Genomic DNA, 27,841 nt, shown 5'->3' on the forward strand with positions numbered 1-27,841 from the left:
CAGAAACACGCAGATGAGTTTAAATCACCTCATGTGTTAATGAGCCCAGAATATTCTGCAACATTTGCAGATTCTCTCTCTTTGAAACAAAAATACTAAAGTCAACCTGGAATAGAAAAAAGGCCAGTCACTTTAACATATGCGGTTGACTTAAGCAAATATTTCAGCTTCCGATAAACGCCACATGCATTCAGCAAACACTGGGAAGTGATGCAAATAACTACTGCAGCCAGATATACAAAGTCAAGTAATCCTCTTTAAAAGATCTGCTGGTCGTTTAAATAACGGATGGAAATGTGTCCTAAGCAAGCGTTCCTTCCGGCAGTAATGGGGCCAAACGTTCTGCTTTGTCTCTCTGATTGTTTATAATGAAATGACCTCCTGCTCACATTCTCTCCCACTACTTTGTACAGTTGAAGTAAATAACTGTGGTCCTACAGTGACCCGCTGGTCAAGACCTCACCCTCATACACCCCGACCTCCTATGTTCCCAAACACACGCGCACACAGAGAGGCTGGAGGAAAGCACAAAGCGTCCCTTGTGTGGGTGACAGCGCTTAACATGATGCTGATATTTTCATGGGAGGAGAGAAAAGGATCCGCTCATTCAGCCTGACCTTCATCCTACCCCGAGGTCCTTACCATTTCACAGACACGCATACGGATGATACATGCTAATGCTAACAAATAGAGCACAAACCAGTGCAACAACTGACAGCTTTGAGTGAATTTATTGGGGGTTTTTTTACAGAACATTCTTTGCTGTAAGAACGTACCTTCTGTCTACAACCCCGCCCACGCCAACCAGATTTAAAGATTTGAGAATGTGCAAACAGATTTAGCCTATGTATAAAGAGGATTATTATCAGAATATAGGAATTCACTTGTTAAAATTGAATTATCTGTAATAATAAAAATAAACATTAATGATAAAAAATTAGGAACACAAATTTTGCCCTAATTTGAATCCATTCAGCTGATCTCCAGGTCTGGCGAGAACAATTTTAGCTTAGCTTAGCATAAATCATTGAATCAGATTAGACCGTTAGCATTGCTCTGAAAATTTTAAAGCAATTTTCCTATTTAACGCTTACCAGCAGGCCTTAAAAATATTACGCAGCACCTGAAAATAGCTCTAGACTTCAGCTAGGTAACTAGATAACAGCGCTGTTATATTGTTAGGCTTGCTGTAGTCAAAGAACGGGAGCAAAGTTCCTTGATTATTATGCTGAAATGGGAGTGTAGTTCCTAGCTGTATCAGCCTAGAAAATAGCAACTGTTCATTTTCCGGTGGTCTTGGTAAACAATGTAACCACAAAGCTTTAAATAGGAAAATTATTCAAACTATTGAATTTTCAGCCTGTTGTTGGAGACCCTCAAAACCAAAATATGCAAAATAGAGATCTTTAAGATCTCCTTGTCTGGTGGGGCCCCTTTTAGCTTAACTTAGCATAGATAATTGAATCAGATTAGACTGTTAGCATCTCCCTCTAAAAATTCTATAATTTAAATTAAGAAATTCGCAAGATAATAATTTTTATTTTTACATGGTGCAAGTGAATGTGCATATATATATATATATATATATTATAATGAACCTAGGATAATGAAAACATAATAATTCTATTTTTAACAGAATGGACTTTAATGTCAAGCTGCACTTGCCTATTCCTTGACTTGCTTACTGATGACTTCTGAATTGTGCTCTATCTGTTTTGCAACAGTCTGCTCATTCAAAAAAATCAGATTCTTTCACAACAGTTAATTGAAACATTTAATGTAAATATGCTTTTTGTAGCTTAACAATGAATCAAACAAATGAAAAGTTACGTTAAATTTAGAAATGACAATGTGTATTAAATGCGTTACCCCCAACATTCTGCCTCACTTGTCAGAGGGCATGGAGGGCCAAATCAAAGGTTATGCATGGGCCCCTAGTTTGGGCACCTCTGCCCTAAACTATTCTTATTAGCTAACCAAGCACAGGCTGCTATGTTTTAGGTTAGTATGTAGCTTGTCAATAAATTCAGTTATCATATATAATTTGTAATATACTTTTTTTAAAAACATAATTAATAAAAGGCTTCAATTAGACCCTGTAATTGGTGATCGTGATCGGTATTGGTATCGGCCGATATGGCTTCAAGTGATCGGTAATCGGTGATCGGCCCCAAAAATCCTGATCGGAGCACCTCTAACATATATTATATATAAAATATACCTCTAACATATAAAATATATACATTTCTTTACACATAAAATAATTAAATAAATCTAGGAAAATTCAAATGAAAAAAATGAAATTTCAGTGTTAAGAAGTGTTAGTGTCTACACACACACACAAACACACACATACACACGCACACGCACACACACACACACACACACACACACACACACACACACACACACACACACACACATGACTGAATGATAAATACTGCAGATAATAGACTGGTAATATTAGAAAGTCAGAGTAATGTTTCTTTTGTTTGCTTGCTTTAATATTAAAAGCATAATACAGAAATTACAACACCGAATATTAGTGTATTGTGTATTAGTGTTAGACAACCCAAGCCATTTTTATAAACTACTGGAACCAATAAGGGTTTATGCAGTGCAACAACAGATGAACAGCATGACCATTGTCCACAAAGCAAGAATGTGGCATAAAATCTGTTTTAGGATAACATTTTCAAACTGTTATAACATTGTTTTCACAATATTTAGTCAATCAGCAGCCTGTCATAATGACTGATTAAGATGATTAATCGGTCAATATATGGACATTTTGAGATTCCAATCAATACAAGTGTTTTCAAAAATCATTTAGTTTCAAAATCCACCGAAAACCTTGTCAACTGATGATGCACGAGAACAATCTGAGTACATGCTGAGGAATACAACATTTATATCCAGCAGTTTTTTTCTACATCTCATCCGCCATCATCCACATCCGATCCAGCACCTCCCAAAACCATCAAAAACCATGCAAATTGGCAAAAACAATGGCACCAAGAGACTTTATAACCTACTTATGCTTAAAATGCTTCAAGATAAACACATCTCTGAAAACCCCATATTGGTTCATTCTAAAATGACTTGTATGACTTGTACAGTTATAGATTAAACACAGCTTGTCAAGCAAGTCAAGTCAATATCATGAAAGCAGAAGCCTTTGCTAGGAGTGTGTGTGCTCTGAAGATGTTAACCAGTCACTGAACACTGCAGTGCCCTATCGATTCAATAAATGAATGGCTACCTCAGCAACAGGTGACCATTTAACAGATAAAATAACACAATTCTCTGACAATAAATCATTATTGGATGATAAAAAGAGTCTTCAAAACAATTGCGAAACTGTTTTTCCCACATAAATACAGCTATGGAAAGAAAATGATAGAATAAAAATTCTCAGGTTCTCTGGATTTACTGAATTCATAGGTACAAGTTTGAGTAAAATGTCAATCAGTTCCTTCAGAAACACAAAAGAGAAAAAATTGCAATTTGTCTATAAAGCTGGGTCTGTAATCTGCTCTGAATCTCCACCATGTGTGTTCACAATCCAGGCTCATTCTGAAAACGTACCCCATATATATCTCTGGAGAGAGTCAAATATGTCCCAGGAGGTACAGTATGTTTTTCTGCAGTTTTTGTTTTCGAATCCACCAGAGGCTGCTGTGTATGCTTTTTGAGATCTCAAATTTCTCAAGCGAGTGCCATTCGCGCCTGCTCTTCGAATCCACCAGAGGCAGCTGTTGACTGACTGTTTGACTGACTGACGGATGACTGATAGACTGACTGAATGACTGACTGACCGACCGATCGACTGACTCACCCTCCTCCTTCCCTAAACCCAACCAATAGTGTTTTCAAAATTACAGATTGACCAGCGCCCACCCACTTCCCTAAACCCAACCAACAGTTTTAAAATGCAATCCAGAAAAGAAAAGCCCTCGCGGCAGCCTGATTTTGACCACATTTTCAGATTTGCCCACATTCTCACCCTGTTATTTACTTATCTATTTTAATTTTGGCTTTTGTTTTTGTCTTACAAGCTTTCTTGAACTGTTCTTCGCCGAACTCGAACCCCATCGTCATGGTCAACTTCTCTCTGAGGCTCAAGTTCGCCAACGTACGCGGTGAGCTACTGGAAAAACTGGTAACAGTGGAAAAGCCGTCCATACGGCTTACATACATAACTGGTAAGTGTGAAATGAAACAGCATCATGACACCCTGTAGCGTTCGTTTTAAAGACAAAATACAGCCATATGTACTTCTGCCTACATAATTCGCAATCTCCAGACCTGTATAAAGCTACGTTTTTAGAATGAGCATATGTTGCGTGTTCAGGACATTTGGAGCCACATTTACTACACAGAACCATAGTTTTCTGCTAAGCTACGCAAAATACCGCATGCGATATCAAATAATCAATTACTTTGCGATATTGACAGCTTTTAGAGTAGGTTTTCTGTGAACTACCTCTGTAGTAAATGTTGCTGATGTTAAAGCTAAAAGCATATCCAAATATCACATATAATGATGTTTTGACCCAAAATAGCTCCTAAAATTGAAATTAGTCCTTCTGAGAAAATGAGGCTGTGCCCAAAATTGCCTACTATTCAGTAGCTACTACATTTGAATTTAAATGTACTACTTGACCATTGGTAAAGTACGTTCTATACAGTATGAATGTAAGTAGTATGACTTGAACTCTGAATTTGTAATGAATTATACTACATCCGCCATTTTGTTATCATTACGATACCTACTCACGTCAGTTTCATTGCTTTCAGCTAAATCCAGCTAAAACCAGCCTGACCAGCCTTGTTTAAGCTGGACATACTGTAGCTGGTTTTGGCTGGTCATCTCCCAGGCTGACAAGCTAAGACCAGGCTGGAAGTGACTGGAATTCAGCCTGGAAATGGCCAAACTCCCTCTAAATCCAGGCTGGTTGACCAGCTAAAACCAGCCAACCATCCTAGGCTGGTTTAAGCTGTTTTTTTCAGTAGGGGGGACTTTGCTAGCAAGCAGTGTTGTGATCACGTGGGCTTTGCATGCTGCTGGATAGAATAGCTGTAACGAGTAGCTGAGTTTAGAGCATTTAGAGTATAGCTGAGTTTAGAGCGCAACGAACTGCTTATATCGGAGATTTTTAACAACAGTCCATATCAATATCGGATCGGGACATCCCTAATAGAATCACCAAGAGGCGACACTCTGTTGTTGTTTGGGAAACAGCCATTTGATGTCGCTAGTGTCACACGGCGGCCATTTTGGAATGAAAATTTCAATAGAACAACAGCATATTATAAGTCTGTAAAATAAACTATTAAAGGTGCTAATGACTGTAATAGTAAGTGTTGTATTGTTGTTTTTAAGGTTGTATTTAAGCTTTAATGCGCTTTTTTTTAAAAATAAATAAAAAAACTAACCAGCTGCTTGCCATCGTGACAGCCAGAAGATCCAATGGACAGCCAATCGCTTTCACTCCAAAATGGCGGAATGACGGGGCTGTTGCTGGGCGCTGCTGTTGCAAAGGAACGTTCTATTGAGTGTCGCCTCTTGGTCATTCTAAGCTCTTTGGTTGTTCTGTGCGACTCACGAGAGAGAGAGAGAGAGAGAGAGAGAGAGAGAGAGAGAGAGAGAGAAAGAGAGAGAGACAGAGAGAGAGAGAGAGAGAGAGAGAGAGAGAGCACTCTCTGGCCTTCTGGAGGAGATTTACTGTAGATCACATCACTGTACTTTCTTCACATGTTGTGCAAGACAATGGCAGCTTTTGCTGTAGAGTATATATAAAATTATGTTGATTTAACATTCAGCCCTAATATTGGTGTCTTTTTTACATCAAGAACTGAAGCAAATAATGCCATTAGTTTTGAGAATAAATCATTGACAAAATCATTTAGGTCATACATATAAAGTAAAATGTTAATGTTTTTATATGTTAATGTCTGATAACATCCAAATTTCAAATAAAAATTATGTCAAATGACAAATGTTTTCATTTGATATGATTGAAAATTAGGGTTATTTCACCAAATATTAATTTCTTGAAGGTGCTGCTTGTAAGTTTCAGATTACATTGTAAACGTGTGTCATAACAACCTGCTACATGGCGAGATTTGCAGTGATAAGCAATTTGGCTGTTTGGACCAAATGAAACACAACATAAATTTACATACAGCCATTCAGAAGCACAGCAACAAAATGGTAAGGTTTATAATCTAATTAATACATATTAAACCTCTTTAACATTATTAAATGCACATGCTGAATCACTGATGTGTTGGCTCAATTTCAAATGGTTTATTTTATTTTCAAGATCTGAGGTGAACTATCTGCTGCTGCTTTCAGTAGTATGGCAATAAATGTCATGTAAAAGGCCATTCAAACTCACATTATTAGCATTTAACACTGAATAAAGCACATGAGGTGTACCTGAGGTGATCATTGTCAGTTTTCTGTTGTTCAGCTGTGAGAAATAGAAGCCATTTCTAAAATATAAATTTCAGGTGTAGATTAGGACAAAAACACCTTTTAATATGGAAAATATTCCTTTTATCCTGTGCTGTCGCTTTTATTTACAACGAGACTCAAATCAGCCTTAAATCAACCTTTAGGGTCGACAGTCAGGCACACTTCTGTTGATGTGGTCAATCTGGCAACCTGCTCTTGCGTGTGTTTTGAACCAGGAGTGCAACCACTGGGTGTCAAACTTACATACTGCAGCTTTAAGTCATCAGAAGTAAAAAAAAAAAAAAAAAGTATTGTGTTCTATAATAAAGAAATTTAATTATGTCTGAAAACATTTGACATTTTCTAAAAACAATGCTCAAAATCACACTATTTCTATTTCAAAGTTGGCAGAAATGTCATGAATCATTTACAGAATAAAACAACACATTTTACTCAAACAAATGACTATAAATTGTAAACCAGAGAAATTTTGTAGTGATCTCTTAATTTTTTTCATAGCTTTATATGTAAAAACCAAATGGCAACTAACAGACACTGGATTCCAAAGCAAGTGAAATATCCATACTAAAGTCTGTCAATAGTATCAATGCAGTAAAGAGCAAGTCAAACAAACTCACAGATGCCAGCACTGTGGGTGGAAGTGTACATATGATCAGGTGACTGAGTGTGGAATCCAACTCTGTTTGCATAATTGACGATCCTCTAAACAGCATGTCTTTACACTTCCAGGCATGAGAAGTTGGACAAAGTATAATATGGACAAGGGAAGTGGTCAAAACAGAGCACTCATTAACACTAGCACTAGGTACTGCATTTGAATTTAAATATGCTACTCGACCATTTGAAAAGTACGTTCTATACTGTATGAATGTGAGTGGTATGAATGGAACTCGGACGTACTACATCCGCCATTTTGTCATCACATGACCTACCCGCAGCAGTTGCGTCACCTTACTCCAATTCATGAATTCTCTCGTAGTGCATCATGGGATAGCATAGTGTCCATTGGATGCGCACTTTACAATCTTGCTGGAAGTAGTACCTCATCCGGGTATTTCTCGCATACTGTTTTTCGAATTCTGTGTGTTCAGACTTACTACTTTGCTCGCATACTGTTTTAGCGTACTACATAGTATGGAAGTATACTATGGACACAGCCTAGAACTACCAAGGTGCCCGTGTTGATGGGTTTTAAATTTTGTAATTTAATAACTTTGTTAAAATAAAACCCACGTCTATAATATCAGACTTTTCTAAATGTGTGTATTTTTGTTTGTTACATTGTTATTTTACTCAAATTACAAAACACAAAGTAGTTTTGAGTACGACTACCTTCAATACCACCAAAATGAACACATACATTTCATCGACTGCCACTTTTTCTGCCACTTTTTCAAATATGTTTGCCTCTGTTACCTAGCAACTTCCTGCTAAAATAAACAAATCTTTTTGATAGCAAAAATATAATTTTAGTTCAGACACATCTTTCAAAACAACATTCAGTGCCACGAAAAAAGCTCTCTGCTTGTAAAAGTGAAAGTGAGGTGCGCAGCTTCGCAAACAGTCTAGTAACTCATACACATTTATAAACTGTACTACCAAAACAATCGTTTTTTTAGGGTAATGACTTAATTACTTAATTTGCAATTAGCGCTTAATTTGTAAATGAATAATTCCTGGAACAAAACCAGATTAACATGATGTCAATAAACAGTGATAGCACAAAAAAAGAGCATCACATTTCTGAATGGTGGGTAATTATTTTGTGCTATATAATGTTATACGTCAGTCATGGATAATAAAAACATGTAGCTACAAACATAAATCGTATGAACAATCACCATTCAGTTCATTTACTATTATTGTAAAATGACAAAAATAATTAAATTGGTCACTCTATCTAATATTCAAAAAGATCCCACAGTTAGCGCTTCGTTCATGTTTTCTGGCTGACTTGAGATTGTTTTGCTTCTGTCTCCTGCTATCCTGATCTATTTGCGCAGTTTCATCTTCACTTTGCCATTATTTATTTTCACTGCTCTCTGCGCGCTGAACAAACACCAACCAATGAGAGTGATTGTAAACATAAGAAAGCCGACTGGCTGAAAATATTGTTGAGGGCCAATAATTAAACGTAACTTAACTTGTGCATGGTAACTACAGTCATGTGTGCACACACACAATCCACAAAGACTTTGCTAGTGCTCCTCCACATTCTGTCTCTCACACGCACATGCGCGCATAGGTATTCCCCACGCACAAGTTAATGCCAGATCCGTTAAAATAAATACCGGAACGCAAAACACGAATATCTGACATTTTCCAGAACAGGATCCAACATAGTCCGGCTCAAATTAAGCACTGGATGAAAGACATTCAAAGCTTAATTCTAATATCTCAAGAGCTGCAAAGTAAATATGACATGACAATATGACGCTATTCTAGTAGAAATACAATTCTGGTAGCTGAACTGAAGTAAAATCATAAACAGATGAAAACTCACAGACACATTCTATATAGACCAACATCTTAAGAAAAGGACTGTAATATGTCACCTTTAAACTAAAGGATTCACAATTTTTCACATACTCACAACTCAACCTTAGTCATCATACTCGAACGTAAAGCCGAAACACAGAGAAATCAGCTTGGTTGACTCACCTGTTTCCAGAGGAACTCATCGTCCTGATTGATCCTCCATGTGGTGAGGAGGTGTATAGTGGACAGCACTCCTCCGCTGAGCACCGCCGCTCTCATCCGCACCGGCAGCAGCGTATAGATAATGTAGATGAAGAAGACGGACCACCAAATCCCCTCTGAGGCACTGCGGGGAGCCACCATTAGCACCCCGAATACCTGCACTATGATTAGCACTCCAATTACCAGATAGCTGACCATCCACATGTAGTCCTGGTGGAAGCCATTTCGATTGCACACCACCATAAGTGCTAAAAACAAGGCCATGGCCACGGACAAAACTGAAGCGTAAACTACGTCTGGTGGGCCATGGATGCAGTGGAAGGTGAGCATGACCCCGCAGACGATCACCAAAACGCCCATTAGCATTGTTAGCGAGCTCTGGTTGAGCCTGAAGAAGTAGCGCTGGTAGAGACGCTCCAGTTTGCGTGACTGGAACTTCTTGGATTGGAAAACACGAACCACCCGCTGCCAGCAGTCGGCAGCCGTCACTGACCCCGTACCACTGGCGGTGTCCTCGCTGGAGCCGTCCCCACCCAAACCATCCCTTTTCCGCCCTTTAACATCGCCATCCTCGAAGCCCAGGTCCACAGATTTAAGCCCCACACCCTCCCCCCCGCTCCCCATTTTGCCGTAGTGGTCTTCCTGCCACCCGCAGCGCATGCCGAAGTTGCCTGTTCCCCCTGGTCCCCCTCCTGGTCCTCCTCCTGGTCCTCCAGACCGAGTGGCCTGAGTGTGGGGCAGCTGGGGAGGAGGCTCCATGGCTTCCACGTCCCGCAGGCAGCTCATGTAGCGTGGGTTGCAGAGAGAGGAGCCAACCTTGCGCTTGGACTTCTTGCCATTGCGCTCGCCCCACGCGGTCTTTCGGTCATCCACTCTGGCCACTAGGAAGCCGTTGATCCAGGACATTCTGTGAGGACATGAGAGAAAAAACTGACAATGATAAACTGACAATATTTTTGATTAAAAAATCTAGTTTGAAAGACATTTTGGGCTCTATCATACACCTGGTGTAATAAGATGTGTTTGACGCAATTTGTTGCTATTTTCAGACCAGCACAACCCTAATTTTCATGTTTTGCGGCACGTTTTTTAAATAGCAAATTCATTTGTGGACTCATGGGTGTGCTGGTCTAAAAAGGAGGTGTTTTAAGGCGCATTGTTGGTGCGTCTTTGAGGAACTGAAATAAACAGCGCAATTAACCAACTAAAAACTGGTCTTAAGTCCAGCACAGAGTACATTAGTTATGAGCCTGTGCAGTTCCAAACGCTAACACATTACTGAATACACACAGGATGTACATCAATACAGGATACAAATAAGGATCAATACAAATAAGGATTAAAATAAAGGATTAAAATGTTACAAAAATGATCATTTACAACATGGATACAAAAACCGCTACCTCGATGCCTTCTTCATGTTGGGGGGGCTTTTTTCAGTTTATTCAAGACAATCTGCATTTGTATAATGTTATTATTATGAGCAGCATTATTTATTATATGCATATTTATATTTGTTTTAATAAAAACAAGTTTAGATTTGTCCATTTGTCTGGTTTCGGAGACGTCTGCATTATCATATGGGGCATAAGAATAGGAAGTGTGTTTGGATATAACTCAGATTTTTATCCACACTTCGTTATTATTGTTCATTTATTAGTTTGCTGGAAATTAGTACTGAATTTAGAAATAGTTTTGAAACAAATCTTCAGTGGAGTGTGCACAACATTGTTTCGTTATTTGCAAAAGTAAAGGAAGTAAAGAGAAATTAAAGAGGTCGAATGGAGGAGGCTTGTTCTTTAGTCTCGCGCTGCAGATGCTCTGTTTAACTGTTTTTACTAAGTCTGCCATGTGAATAGCAAATACGTCACGGCGCGATGCAACTGACTTTTAAAGGGAATGGGAGATGAGACTCTGATTGGTTTAATGCATGTTATGCTCAAAACATACCCATACCTCATTAAGAGAATAATCACAACCCTGTTAGACCATGAGCCGGGGTGCAAAGTGTACTTTTCTGTCCTTAAAATAGCAAAAGTCGATTCGGACACGCTCTTATTGCTTTTGCGCCATGTGCTTTAGACTTTGCGCCTAGATCATTAAAACCTATGGAAGAAGCGCTACTTCTTCCATTTTTTTAATTGGTCTTCATAATATGAATCCATTTTTAAATGTAACTAAAATGAAACCATTAAGTAACTACAATTTAACTATATGTAGCCTTTGAGTATAAACATTTTCTGTATAGCTGCTTAAACCTGATTTAAATAATTAATTTAAAATCCATAACAGGGTTTCTTCGACTTATTTCTTAGCCGCATATTTTAAATAATATGTCAAAACAAGCAGAGCTTAGTTGCATACAGTACAAACATTTTTGTCAACATAACTTAAAAAAACTTCTTTAAAAACTAAATGTATGCACAACAGACTGTTAATATTAGTTATGAATAGTTATATTGACTTTTGAATGTTGAATATTTGACTGATTGAATGTGTGTTGAATCAACTGGGTACCTTTACTTAAACAAAAGAAAAATTAGGACTTTTAAAATGATTTAAGACTTACAAGACAATATTTCAGTGAATTTAAGACTTTTTAAGGCCTAAAATTTTGTTTTTGAAATTAAAGTCATTTTAAGAGCGTGGATACCTTGTTTAAATAGACATTTTAAATAATATTATTAAGTAAAAAGTTATTTTAAGTAAAAGTATGTTTTGTGTGTATTATTAACTAACTCTGTCACAGTCACCAGCAATCTAGCCCATGCAGATCACTGGAGAACTACAAATCTGCCAGCAAAAGAACTACAATATCCAGTCATGCACCACTCACACACCTGACCTAGATTCTGTCTGATTGCAAACACTCACAGCTAAAGCCGCTCATGAACTGATTACATGGACTACAAAGAGAGCACTCACACACACATCTGTGGTAAGTCTTGTTGAACAGTTTTGTGAACATGACGTGGTTTTCTTGCCGTGTTTTTGACCCTCGCCATGTTTGTTTATTTACGTTGCCTGCTGCCTACCAGTACTGACTATCGCCTGTGTATTTGACTACAACTCTGGATTTGCCTACATACATTGCTCCTGATTGTGACCGTTGCTAGCCTGACCATCTCTGTATAATAAACCCTGCATTTGGATCGGCACCTCTGTTGTCAGCGTCCGCTTCAATTTACAAAAACGTAGCACTTTCTGTATAGCTCGATCCTTATATATACTTATTAATATATGAATATTAACATTTTAAATATAATTTTTTATTTGTATTTTTAAAGAAGAGCTTGGAGATTACATTTTAAGAATGCTTATATTTTGATAAAACATGCATTGAATTGCACACATCAACTATTTAAATCCACTTTAAATAAATACATGACCATTTAAATATTCATGCTAAAAATTGAAACAAAAATATAGCTATTTTAAATTGGAATAAAATTTCACAATAATACAGTTTTTACTGTATTTTGATCAAATGTAACTTTGGTGAGCATTCAGAAAACATATAAACTATTTTAATAAACCAATTAAACTTTAATTTTATATAATTTTATACAATAATGGTAGAATGTGTGGATGTAATGTATTATGTGTTCACCTGTGTGGGTTCTGGTCTGCACCCCAGCCCTGATCTTGCCGTCTGAGACACTCATTTAGAGCAGTGGACGAGTGAAAGCAATAATGTAGACTTCAGAAAAGTGACTGATGGCTATCAGGGAGTCCAGTTTGGTTTAGTTACTGTAAACTGGCCTGATGGATCTGATGGTTTGATGTGGATTCTTCAACTGTATCTTCATAACATCTGGATCTGTTGAGGGTAAATCCAAAATAGAGGCAAAATGTCAGATGATCAAACCCAATAATACAATCTGGACAATATTACATATTTTCTTTTTAGTAAAAACAGAAGATTTAAGTAGTATTTTTCTACTTCAGCATCCATTTGTTTGATTAGTAGTTGGTTTTTACACCAAATATTTCCAAATAGTTAAGTATTTAACAGCCTGAAATTACAGTGCACATAAACTAAGTAATAAAACAATCGCCACAATATGAAAAGTACCAGGTAATTTTCCTAAACTGTCACTGTCTTTCTAATCGACTACCACCAGCTCTTAAATCAATACACACTTTACTTCCTTATCAGTAATGATTAACATAAATATGCAAGTTAAATACTTAAGCAAGTTAAGAAGATGCAAAACAGTAGGTGGGCTTCCTCACTGTGTGTTAATGCTCATTTTGAAGTATCGCATGACAAACGAGTGATGAAAATGACTAATTTCGAGTAAAACGGGTTTTTTATGTATGTAAAGGGGTTAATGGGAATAATTGGAGATGGAAACACATTTGATGAATAAACTCTGACCTAGCGAACGTTTCAACCACATGACCATGAGCTTTCTCCATTATGGGTAGTCTAGATAGGATACAGCTGAGGATACTCACATTAATATAGCATAATGTTTGTTACATTGAACAACAATAATTCATATATTTACATTAATGTGATGGTTGGATTTAGGGTTGGGGTAGGGGTAGACTTTATTAATTATTGGGTAAATTTATAAATAATATGAACAATTCTAAATAACTTCTGTCTGCGGCTGTATCCCTTTTAGCAAAAACCTCCATTATGCTTGCCTTGTTGGTTACTAGGTTAACAATACTACAGTTAGCCACTCTAACAACTTGATGGACACCCATCTTGTGCACATTTTAGGACTATTTCTTTTCCTTTTTTCACTTCACTTTAAGATGGAAAGCCATGAAGGCACACAACATCATTAGAGGTTAATATTAGGTTAGATTTAGGTCATGACATCGGGAGACCAAAATTCAATGTCTAGCCAGCGTCTAAGAACAACGTTATTTTGATGTGAAATAACGACGTCAAATTACGTTGATATTTGGTTAATTTTAGGTTGTGTTGGTAAGTGACCAAAATCCAATGTCTGATAGATGTCTGATGATGTTCATTTCCAAACAAAATCCAACGTCCTCACAACGTTGTGGTACGTTGGGGTACAATGTCAATTTAACGTCATGTTGACGTCCTGTGCCTGCAGGGAAACCCTTCTAATAACATTCAGGACTTCACATAATGCTAAAAGTTTTTTTTTTGACCGGACAAGTAAGAAAACTAAGCAAGCACTGAAATTTAGTCAAGAGTGATTCTGATTGTTTTACATTCAGTGTTTTCAGATTTTTTTTGTGATTTTTCGCGATAAAAAAAACAGATTATGCAATTAAAAAAAAAAATCATCAAGCGTTTTTTCTTGTTAACTGCAGGGAAAGAGTTAAACGAAAACATTTGTTGAATTGACTTAATACCAGCCATACATGTAAAGCAAAATAATGTCCTTAAATTCAGTCACGTCCAGCAGCCGTCATCCTTGAACCAATCTCCATGATTGTAAGCTGCTTGCTGTTCTGTCTGTTCCATTGCTCCGTTTGTTAGATGTTTCCCATTTTCTTTTGCAGTCTAAATTGTGTCAAATGCACAAAACGCCCGATTCGCACCACAGGATATCTAATCTTTGCATGTAATGATTGACGATGCAGGTAAGATGTCATTTTTTGAGAGACACTCAAATACATCACGTGGCTGCGTAATAATTGTATGCAACAATTATTTACATTTGTGATTATTTTGTGTTTAAATTAAGAATTTTGTAGCATCGACAAAATTTGTGACTTTTTGTTGATCTTGCGTTTGATTCAGTGATCTAGGATCTAGAATCTAGGGGGTCTGGTTAATGGTGATTTATACAGGATAACTTATTGACAGTGAAATGGTTGAGACTCAAAGTATATTTATATTTATTCTGACACTGATTTTATACAAATGTTCAATAAATGAGTAGCTAAAAATGAAGTGACGCTTGTCAATCATCAACATTTGCTCTGGAAACACTTCCAAAGAAAGAAATTCTCTGTGTTTTTTCTTTCCTAAATGATTTAGTGTTTTAATCAAATCAGTTGAGTCAATGATTCAATGACTCATTCACTGTTGAATGATTCAGCAGTTGGAGGAATCGATTGAAGTAATGACTCAGTATGGTTTTCATTACAGATTTGTGCGAAACATGAAGACTGCAGAATGATGGAGTTTCTATTAAGCATTGATTTCTCCTCTACCAATAAGTCATTCATTCCAAAAATCAAGATGACAAATGCTGGTTGGTTCATGTATGTATTTCACAGCAATGCATTTGATTAAAGGACATGTAGATGTGCTATTAAAGCGTTAGTCAAGAGCCAAGTACAAGAAGACATTTATTCCCACTGCTATTGTTTTAAATAGGATCTTAAAATGAAATGGGTACATCTGAATGTATTTTCGCTTATATATTTTTATTTATTGAATTTGTATTGTTGTGTGTGAGCCTCTGTCTGAAGACAATTTTCTACCCCCCTTTGGGTACAGACATTAAAGTTTGTTTTTAATTAAATTGAATTGAATTGAATTAATGTAGAGGCTAGCCCTTACACTTAAAAGTGGTTTAGAGTATGCAATTTCAAAGAGGGACTGTAGATTCAGAATTTCCAAATGAACTCAAAATTGTGTTGTATTGCAGTTTTACTGAGAAATATTATTTTTTAAATATTTTATTATTTATTTATTATCATTATTTACACATATATATATATATATATATATATATATATATATATATATATATATATATATATATATATATATATATATATATATATATATATATATATATATATATATTTGAAATATCTTGTGTGAAAGTGAATAAACGTATTTCCAATGTGAATTTTTGTGTTTAGAATATATTGTGTTTTCAATTTAGCATTTTAATTTACGCAAGAGGAATTTTAAGGGAATGGGAGACGAGACTCTGATTGGTTTAATGCACGTTATGCTCAAAACACACCCATAACTCATTAAGAGAATAAGTACAACCCTTTTCCATCCTTAAAATAGCAAAAGTGGATTCGGACACGCCCTTAATGGTTTTGCAGCATGCGCTTTAGACTTTGTGCCTAGACCGTTAAAATAGAGCCCTATATGCAGGTTAACTTTGTTTATGCTACTGCCAACCCTTTACACAACTCCTTAACTTTTCTGAATTTGGCTGTAATGATGTCCACATTTTGTGAAGCTGCTTTGTAACAATAATTATTGAATCAACACAATTCTTAAGTTTTTTGGGGGGGACAACTTAATTGTTTTATGTTCAGTCCACTTAAAACAAATAATTTAACTTGATCGATTTGTGTTGGGATAACATTAAGAAATTGTGTGGATTTTTATAAAGTGAATGACCTTTTTTACAATATCGTGCAACCCTAGTTTGTATTGTCTAATATATGTAATGTACACTCTCAGAAAAAAACATGATGGTACAAATAATGTTCCTTGAGAAACAGTTTTGCACCTTTGTAAAAGTTGTACCTTATATGGTACAGACAACTTTTTCATTACAATATCTATGAAAATAAATATTACTGAAAAGGCAAAGTGATTTTATGAATAATTTCTATATTAAAACATGAATCAGCATTTAAAAGCATATGTTTGAAGAAACTCATCAACATAAATTATTAAGTTCTATATTACAATAATACAAAATAGCTGGTAAAACATAAAAGTATAGGTATTGTAAACATTTTAGGCATTTTAAACAAATGTTTGGTAAGCATTTTTGACACCGTTAATATACAAAGTGTCTTGTTACTGTGGTGGTACCTTTGTTGATCAGATTTGTACCTTTGATGAAGGTATTACAAAATTGTATCTGCAGTTTTTACAAACCAAAGGTACATTTTGGTTTCCCGTGGTACAAATCATGTCCTTAAAGATACAAACTGCAATGGTACAAATTAGTTTCTTTGTCTTAAGGTATAATTCTGTCCCATAAAAACGTACTGCCCCAGTGACAAGGGTTTGTACTGTCTTTGGTACAACCTTGTACCATTTTTTCTGAGAGTGTAGTCATCAAGGTATTTTATTTTTTAAATGTAGTATTTTAATGTAGTATAAAAGTATTTCCTCCTCTGCAAATGCTAATAACAACCCTGCAATTAAGGTTTTAATAAACTCTACATATTAACAGTATGACAGCTTAAAGAGATCATTACATGTTCTCTGGAATACTTAATTTGCATTAACCAAATGACTGGCAATCATCAGTCTAATATCTCTGATTAACATAGTTTTATGACTTTGCACGAATCCCCATTGCCAAACTACCCAAAAACTTCTGTCTGACATTGCATAGTGTTGTGTATAATACAGAATTTTAAGCACTGTTCAAATAACAATGAAGCCTCTTCCAGTCTCTGATAATTGTTTGTTTAATCCGAAAGCAGCAGTCCTGGTATATCCAGTCTAATCAGACAATCACAGATTATCAGAGGTAAGACGTGATCATTTTAAACAGATCATCCGGCCGTCAATCACTCAGTCCTGGTTGGCATAAACTGGTGAACACATAAATGAACAATATTTGTACACAAACCAGCAAATTAAAGATATTTGTCTAATGTATTTGTAACTACTAGACTAGCTGGTTATGTTGTAAGGTATTGACATATAGAACCTGTCGCTGTCTGTTTTAGACCTTTACATATTCGCTCATACTCAGTTACAGTTGTTTATTAAAATATTAAAGTAAAAGCATATTTCAAGAATTTCATGAATTTGCTTTGAGCCATGGTTCATGTGTGTAATAATTATATATTAAAGCACTGTAAAAAAAATGTTGGGTTCCACACAATCGATTAGTATTGGGATAACATGAAGAAATTAAGTTAACGTATTAGTTTTTACACATTTATTTAAGTGCAATGAGCACGAAACACTTAAGTTTCCCCCCAAAATTCTCAAGAATTGTGTTGTTTCAGCTCATTTTAAATACCTAGTTTAAACAAACAGCAAACATTATTTTTTGAGTCAGGGTTATTTCACCAAAAATTCATCATTTACTCACCCTTTATGAGACAATTCTACTAGAAATGTATATTTTCACTTCACAAATGTGACAGGGCCTGACCTTAAAGCTTGTCCTCTTCAAAAAAACATCATACAAAAAAAAGCATAAGTTTATACAATTCAATGATAGAAAGCATCTTTGATCAGTGTCAGATTCTCCTATGTCAAATGATGTCACTTCCTCTGAGTCATAGCACACATTTTATGTTAAATTTAAAGGACACCTATGGCGAAACATCTACTTTTCACGCTGTTTGGACAGACATATGTGTAGGTATAATGTACCGTCATATATAAATATTGGGGTGATATAAACACACCCAGTCCTTTATTTCAATTTAGCAACATAAAAACGGTGGACCAATTAGAGCGGTTTTGAAACCGACCGCAACTTGACGTAGGAGTACGGTCCCCCCGCCCACCGAATTGATTGACAACTGCGTATTAACATGTCTCCGAAGTAATGCGTATAATCATAACAAGACAGGACGTGCGCAAAGCAACTGGGAATAAAAGGTCTGTTCAGCTCTCTGTGATCATCAATCATCATCAAACATGATCAAGAGTGAGTTTTACAAGTTTAAAATGTTTTAAAACAGAGCATGTGTGTAATGAATTACAGCCATTTACTTCAGCTTTACTTCATCACCACAGCCGCGCGTCTACAATTATAAATCATGTCAAATTTGTTTCTTTGTCTTAAGGTATAATTCTGTCCCATAAAAACGTACTGCCCCAGTGACAAGGGTTTGTCTTTGGTACAACCTTGCATCATTTTTTCTGAGAGTGTAGTCATCAAGGTATTTTATTTTTTAAATGTAGTATTTTAATGTAGTAAAAAAGTACTTCCTCCTCTGCAAATGCTAATAACAACCCTGCAATTAAGGTTTTAATGGACTCTACATATTAACAGTATGACAGCTTAAAGAGATCATTACATGTTCTCTGGACTACTTAATTTGCATCAACCAAATGACTGCCAAACATCAGTCTAATATCTCTGATTAACACAGTTTTATGACTTTGCACGAATCCCTGTTGCCAAACTATCCAAAAACTTCTGTCTGACATTGCATAGTGTTGTGTATAATACAGAATTTTAAGCACTGTTCAAATAACAATGAAGCCTCTTCCAGTCTCTGATAATTGTTTGTTTAATCCGAAAGCAGCAGTCCTGGTATATCCAGTCTAATCAGACAATCACAGATTATCAGAGGTAAGACGTGATCATTTTAAACGGATCATCCGGCCGTCAATCACTCAGTCCTGGCTGGCATAAACTGGTAAACACATAAATGAACAATATTTGTACACAAACCAGCAAATTAAAGATATTTGTCTAATGTATGTGTAACTATTAGACTAGCTGGTTATGTTGTAAGGTTTCAATTGACAAATTGAACCTGTCGCTGTCTGTTTTAGACCTTTACATATTCACTCGTACTCTACATTTTGTAATTATGGAAAAAATCATCTGAATCAGTTCTTCCGTATGACTCTTCTTTGCATCATGACATTCTAGCATGACAAATAAATTCATGTTTATTCCAGCTTTTATTGGTTTTTGTGGTTGAGTTACAGTTGTTTATTAAAATATTAAAGTAAAAGCATATTTCAAGAGTTTCATGAATTTGCTTTGAGCCATGGTTCATGTGTGTAATAATTATATATTAAAGCACTGTAAAAAAAATGTTGGGTTCCACACAATCGATTAGTATTGGGATAACATGAAGAAATTAAGTTAACGTATTAGTTTTTACACATTTATTTAAGTGCAATGAGCACGAAACACTTAAGTTTCCCCCAAAAATTCTCAAGAATTGTGTTGTTTCAGCTCATTTTAAATACCTAGTTTAAACAAACAGCAAACATTATTTTTTGAGTCAGGGTTATTTCACCAAAAATTCATCATTTACTCACCCTTTATGAGACAATTCTACTAGAAATGTATATTTTCACTTCACAAATGTGACAGGGCCTGACCTTAAAGCTTGTCCTCTTAAAAAAAAACATCATACAAAAAAAGCATAAATTTATACAATTCAATGATAGAAAGCATCTTTGATCAGTGTCAGATTGTCCTATGTCAAATGCTGTCACTTCCTCTGAGTCATAGCACACATTTTATGTTAAATTTAAAGGACACTTATGGCGAAAAATCTACTTTTCAAGCTGTTTGGACAGACATATGTGTAGGTATAATGTACCGTCATATATAAATATTGGGGTGATATAAACACTCCCAGTCCTTTACTTCAATTTAGCAACATAAAAACGGTGGACCAATTTGAGCGGTTTTGAGACCGACGTAGGACGTAGGAGTACGGCCCCCCGCCCACCAAATTGATTGACAGCTGCGTATTAACATGTCTCCGTAGTAATGCATATAATCATAACAAGACAGGACGTGCGCAAAGCAACTGGGAATAAAAGGTCTGTTCAGCTCTCTGTGATCATCAATCATCATTAAACGTGATCAAGAGTGAGTTTTACAAGTTTAAAATGTTTTAAAACAGAGCATGTGTGTAATGAATTACAGCCATTTACTTCAGCTTTACTTCATCACCACAGCCGCGTGTCTACAATTATAAAAGAAGGAGTTTCAATCCAGGTTTGTTGACGTTAAATCATGTTTATTTTGTACATTAACATAACGCATATCCGTACAGCGATGGATTTTAACGTGTATCCTGTCACATTTGCATGCAATAAGAGTGCAAAGCTAAACAAACGTGCTGTGTGTGTGTGTGTGTGTGTGTGTCCATGTTGTGTGTGTGTGTATCTGTGTGTGCGCGTGAACTTTGTAACGACATTGTGTGTGGCTCATCGTTGCAACTCCACAACAAATGCATCAAATACTCATTGGTAAAGTTCTTACTGTAGTATTTCTCACAAACGTTATGTGAGATCTGCTTCCTTTATGTCTGTCTGTTGTCTGACGCACCCGAGGGAGGAGATTGAGGCACGCTGACAGGCACGTGGAAACGGTGGGCGTAAAGGACTAGCCTTAAAGGCGCAGTACACAAAAACCGCTACTTGATGCTCAGTGCTATAAAATAGAAACTTCTGAAAGCTATAATAAATAATCTAATGGGTGTTTTGAGCTGAAACTTTACAGACACATTCTGGAGACACAAAAAAACCCTGAAAAAAGGGTAACGTAGGTGCCCTTTAATGCAAATTTGACAGGGCTGACAGAAACATGGGGACAATTTTAAAATAGTATTTCTTTGTAGAATGTCTTTATAATTTCATGTTTTTAAATCAACTGATGTGAATGATAACAACTTAAATCTGCTATTTCTGTTTTTTAACATAAGAAAACTATTAAAGCTGTAGGTTCATTTGGGCTGAGGACAAGGACAATGACAGGGTTTGTCCATTTCTAAAGTGTTTTTAATGAAGAAAAAAATCTGAGAACCAAATGAATAACATATTCCTTTACAGAACAACTCACAGAAATCAACTATCAGTCCATTTTAGAATTTTTTGGGGATGAAATGCTTTTTATTCACTGTATTTACGTTTTAATTTAAAGGAAAGATAATGTATGTTTCTGGTAGAATGTACTTTACTTATTCCAAAATTGTGTGAGTTTCTTTCTTCTTAACAAAAGCACAAAAGAAGATGTCTTAAAAAATGTGGATTGTTGGCACCCATTAGCTACGTTTCCATTGTCGCGCCTAAAACGAGAAAGCCAGTGTGAACCAGATGCATTTCCACAGTAACTTCCGGGGCCTGATCAGGCCAAAGTGGGCTTCCTTGGGGCCAGGGACCGGCTTTTTTGGCCCACCGAATACCTTGGGTCAAAGCAAGCCAGCTGTGGCTTGAGGCGAAGTAAAAGCAAAGGTGTTTGCCACAGTCTGGTAAAGATGGTCACCATTACACTAGTTTTCCGCTCATGCACGAGTAGGCTATATGCGCAAAAAAATAAGTATAAGGAAAAAAAATTAGCTACTGGAAGATATATTTCATAAAACACCTTATAATTTTTTGTCTTACTATGGAAGTCAATGGAGCAATCATATGTTCAACAGAAGAAAGAAACTCAAACAGGTTTGAAACCAAATGAGGATGAGTAAATGATGAAGCAAGTTTCATTTTTGGGTGAACTATCTCTTCAAATTTACACACGAAAAATGTACGTGACTTGAAAATGTTACAAAAACCATCTTTCACGTTTATTTCACATCATTTTAACACGTCATTAGATGTGACGCTTGTGTTTTTTCTCATTATAACAACACTTGTTTTAGGATCTCTGTTGATCACATTCTGCACTGGTTACTTTTTGCCACACACACAAAAAAATCAGGGTTTACACAATTCCTTCATGCACAAAATTGATTAAGTTAACTTCATAGTTTTTACAAATTTAAGTGGATTGAATATAAAATAATTAAGATGTCCCCAAAATAAGTTAAAAATTGTGTTGTTTCAATTTATATTAAATAAGTAGTTTAAACAAGCAGTAAAAGTATTTTTTGAGTGCTGGTTTTCTACTAAATATGAATATAGTTATGTTAAAGGCCCCAGTATACTTCATACGAAATCAGAAAATGAATTGAAATTATGTAATTCCAGAGTGTGTTCCAAAGCAAACTTTTCGGGAAGTTCATTTAGGCTCCTAAACACATTTAAGCTACCATCGTTCTCTGTCGATTATGATTTTCCGTGGAATTTTTCACTCAATTAGTTAGTCATTTCACTGAGGTCAGACAGGAGAACAACATCCAAAACATCAACACCAAGTTGACAATAAATACATTTGAGGGTCGAGTAGCAGATTTAGCGCTACACGCAAGCGTCATGACCAAGCGGCAACCTCCTGCTCTCCCTCGGGAAGCCAATACAGTAGTAACTGAAACTGCAATTCATCAAAATTCTGCTAGTCCTGGCTCCATAATAGAGCAAATTGCAATTGAGCCCACTGTTAGAATGGCCAACTTTACAACAAAAAAAAAGGTGTTTACAGCCTGGTACAAAGAACGATTTTGGGTCATATAGCTATTATTACCCTCCATGACAATTGTGAAGGGGGTGAATTTTTTATAACTCATCCATTTCCTTTATATTAGGTTATATTAAGTTTGCATAATTAAGGGCGTGGCCACTTGAGTGACAGCTAGGTCTCGCTGGACGCTGTCACTTCACCTCAACTGAATCTGGCAGATTAGCCACTGATCTCAGCATATTCATCGTATTTTTGTTTTGTTTTATGTGGCTTTACACAGTCAGTTTCCTTTTGGACTTATTTCTTACAATTATCAGATGATATGGGATGCTGTGTGCATTTAATTGTGCTCACAAACCATTCACGTGGCCTCCGTTTCCAATGTGAGTAAAGTTATACACTTATATACCATCTCTATAAATGTATTTGTTTTATTTAAGATCATTTATCATTTATATTTTTCTTTAGACCCGTAAAGCACTCCAGAATGTGACAGATTGATTAGCTGTAGGCTAGAACAGTCATCTGAAGCGGTATCATACAGTGTTATGCTGGAGTTCATCAATAGTCTTGCATTTACTAACACACACTATATCTGAAGTGCTTGGAAGTAGTTTGCGTTTTCCTCCTGTAGAAAAACGTCATAAGAACAATGCTTAGTAGCTCAATGTATTACTACAGTGTTTTTGAAAGTCTAAACACTTTATTGATATAGTGTACAGCCAAGCACATGTGGTCAGAACACAAACGAGTCGCAGGTAATAAAGTATCAAGTGTTTCTCCCAAAGTAAAGTCTGTCTGCCAGGTCTAAGCAAAATGCCAGCACGTGTCTGTAGCTCCGCTCACTCTCCGCCTCTTTGCCCTTGTTTGGTATCCTGCCGTGGGTGCGATGACGCCCGAACAAAATGGCGACGGTTGGCCGCGCCTACTTGTAGCTTCTTTTGCAGTGTTCAGAAACCTATGGGTGACGTCATGGATACTACGTCCATATATTTTACAGTCTATGGTCATGACACATTTACAACCCTGCCTACTAGGGCTGCAAAATATATTGTTCCAGCATTAAAATCGCAATGTGCGAATATGCAATAGTCACATCGCGGAACCTGCAATTTTGTCATTATAATTAATCAGGAAACAGTTCAGAACACAAGCAAAGTTTAACCCTACTACAGAGAATTAGGCATGGGACGATAACCATTTTCAAGGTATACCGAGGTTTGGAAAAGTCAAGGTTTTAAAACTGCCAAAAAAAATGTGTTATATCGTTCCTAAGGTATGGGTACGATTTTTTATTTTGTTTTTTGTTAGTTTTTTAGGACAATAGTATCTCGAGCAGAAAATATCTGTTGTAATACCAGAAAAAATGCTGTTTTAAATTGTAAAAAAAATTGTGTTTTTGAAACTAGTGAAGACAGCAGAGGTCAATGATTCGTTTTAATTCTTTAGCAGGACATGTTTACTGCTCCAAATTATTTTAAATATTTCTCAAAATAAAATATATTGTGTTCAAAAGGGGAAAAAGTTTACCCAGACATTTAAAAATAACATATTTTAGAGCAGTAATCACAATACCGTGAAACCATGATATTTATATCCAAGATTGTCATACCGCCAGAATCTTATACCAGCCCATAATGGTTGAATTGTATGAATTGTATTTTTTATTACAATGAAGACTACAAAGCAGGGGTGTCAAACGTATGGCCCACAAATAGGTTTAATCCGGCCATCGAGATGACACTGTCAAGTATCAAAATGAGATTAAATTTTTTAATAAAATAAACTGCTGTTCTAATTGTGTCCACTGGATGGCGGAATCTGTTAATTTCATCCAATCCAAATGCCTGAATCAGCGTCAGTATGACAGCCTTCTCAGAGAGAAAGACCACATCTACTGTATGCCCTGCCGTACCACACTGAGGTGTTCTCACAGGGAAACGTAACTATTTCACGTTTGGTCGGTTTAGTGGCTAATTCGTATCGATTTCAACAAGTACAATCTAGAGTTCAGTCGTACAAAAATGTACGATATAAAAGCACACCCCTAAACCCATCATTGGTGGATAAGCAAATCATACTAAATAGTACGAATGAGATCAGACGAATTCATATGAATTAACCACTAAATCAAAAAGTTACGAATTGCTGTGAGATCGTGTTGCCCTTGGGTCCAGCTTTATGTTTTATGTTGATCATATTAAAACAAAGAAAACAATCTGAAGTTGTTGTTTTTAAGTTATATATACCATGATTTTACCAGTCCGACCCACTTGGGAAAAGATTTTGCTCAATGTGGCCCCTGAGCTAAAATGAGTTTGACACCCCTGCTATACAGAGTTATTTTACACTCTGTTAAATGGTTTGATTACATTACATTGTTATTATACGTTTGACCTCATTATTGTTAGAATATCTAGAATAGCGCTGTCTAATTCATGTGTATGTGTTCTACTGTATTGATTTATGCTTGTATACTTTATAATAAACACACTCCCTACACAATTATCTCAAATGTAAAATTCTGAAGTCTTTCCTTATGGAGTTATTTAAATGAAATGACATTAATATCACATAATATCACACGTAATTTAGCCCAGTATATGAATAAATCCGTTTGTGAACAGATTCATTTACAAGATCCAACCTCTAAATTCGGAATCACATACTACTTACATTATTTATGCCATATATAGCAAGACATGGTAAATGCAGCAGGTGTGTAGCATTCTAGCATGTTGTTCAACAAGTGATTCCCTCACAATCTAAGCATGGCTCATTTGGATGCCATAACACACTAATATAGCCCCGGTTGGAGAATAAAATGACTGAGGGTGGTTCTGGAATTAGCACAGGTGCTCTAGCTTTATCTATACTGACATATGATATATTTTTGTCCTCTCCATTGTTATAATTACATGTCAAGCATCGCAGCCTATATTTGGGCCATCTGACACAGTGTCATAATAAGCTTCTAATTAATGTTGTTCACTTTCTCAAACAATCATTTCGCTCAATGTATCATCAGGAGCAATGTACTTATTTAGTGTTTCCTGTTAATGTGTTTTTGAATCTGAAAGTGCCAGTAGGTTTATTCATTGTGTGAATCACTAAGGGCCAGTTTCTAATTAAATCTATAATAATCACATTGCATGATGAAAATAAACAGCATATTTTAATTATTTTGTGCATCATCCCTATAAACATCTCTGATTGGCCGTTATGCTCGAGAGATCAATGGATGTTTTTGATTGGCTGCTTTACTCATAGCTGCAAAAACAAGTCATTAAAGTCTTTGTGAACCAGACGTTTTATTTCAATATGTTTATGTATTTCCAACTGAAATGGTTGGTATATTGAGTATGGCAGGGTTTTCATTTTTGCGCATTATTCCCCATTAGCAAACTAACAGTTAAGGGGGCGTTGTTGAGGATATTGTTAATGAAGCTGTAAAACTGATCATCAGAGAAGGACCACCACTTCAAATGTGGAAGCAAATGGTCAGACTTTGATTGAAGATTACCAAAACAAACTGTTGTTTTTTCTGTGGATTAACTTACATGAATTAATAGTTCACCTGAAGAATAACAATAGCCCCTTTCACACAGTGATAACGGTAGATATCTGGAAAATTTCCAAAACCACTTTATCGGTAAATTCAAAAAAGCACTATTCACACAGGTAAAGACAGTCTGGAATTTTTCCAGAAAAGACCGTTCACACATCCATTCCAAAATACCGGTAAATTCTGACATCATTAACCAAAAATTTGCTCTAAATGGCTGCGCTTGTATTTTGTAAACATTTGACTACAATACAAATTCTGTGGATGGATAAGTTTTGAGAACAACTTCGATGAAAAACATATGGAGGAACACTTTCACATGTCAAGATGTACATATGTGTGTGTGTGCTGGCGCTCACCGGCTGCTTCACGTGCACACGCGTCAAGCAACTGAAGCATAGCTTGAAGGTGAACAAACAGCGGTTTATCATAAGCATTGTATCAATATTTTTACACAGTTGTCATTAGGAAGAAACATAGAAACATTATCTGACTAACATCTAGCAGCTAAATGTGTCTGGAGAAATATTAAAAGGCTGTTATTTTTCATAAACAGCCCAGATGTGAATGCGTCTGAATGCTCTGATTGGCTGGAGTAGACATCTCACGTCAGCATGTTCAACGCGCTCTTTCCAGCAATTTACCTTCTGCGTTTACACAGCGCAGCATTCGGTCTTGATTATTGACGTGCTTTTGAAAACCCGATCTTTTCAGAAACTGACAAATGTGAGAGTGACACGTGAAAAAGGAGAAGCCGGAAAAAAATGAGCAAATTATTTTTTCAGCAAACGTGAACAAACTGCCATGTTTAACTATTATAATCACCGTTTAGACTATTTTGAACTCGGAATGATGGAATTATTCTCTAACAGAGGCTACATGTCCTGCTGAAAATTAAAGACACAGAAGAGAGGTTTTCACTGACTGTGGGCTATATTTCGTGTTGTTTTTGAACCCATATAAGGACTAAATGTATGTTGTGTGTAGTTTTTCTGTAATTGGTAACAAATCGGAGACTGTAAGGGTCTGTATATGTTCATATATGTTGCATTTATTTATTTAATTTTATATAATCACAGATGTTACAGTAGGCTTTTCCGCACTGTAATTGATCTGCAGTTATAATCAAATCATGTTCATAGAAAGGTTAGTAATGAA

At 36.1% G+C, this 27,841-nt stretch overlaps 1 protein-coding gene across 1 annotated transcript in view; it reads right to left on the reverse strand.

The window, feature by feature from the left end:
* adcy6a (adenylate cyclase 6a) overlaps positions 1-27,841 on the reverse strand; it is a 147,029-nt gene that overhangs the window by 114,936 nt on the left and 4,252 nt on the right. Inside the window, exons 2-3 of the mRNA XM_056448653.1 lie at positions 12,795-13,004; positions 9,146-10,091 (exon numbers count right to left, since the gene is read on the reverse strand). Of these exons, the coding sequence (XP_056304628.1) occupies positions 9,146-10,090 (945 nt within the window). The 5' untranslated portion in view covers position 10,091; positions 12,795-13,004. The remainder of the gene's footprint in view (positions 1-9,145; positions 10,092-12,794; positions 13,005-27,841) is intronic.

This window comes from Danio aesculapii, chromosome 23 (genome assembly GCF_903798145.1).
Source record: "Danio aesculapii chromosome 23, fDanAes4.1, whole genome shotgun sequence".
In the NCBI taxonomy this organism is placed as follows: domain Eukaryota; kingdom Metazoa; phylum Chordata; class Actinopteri; order Cypriniformes; family Danionidae; genus Danio; species Danio aesculapii.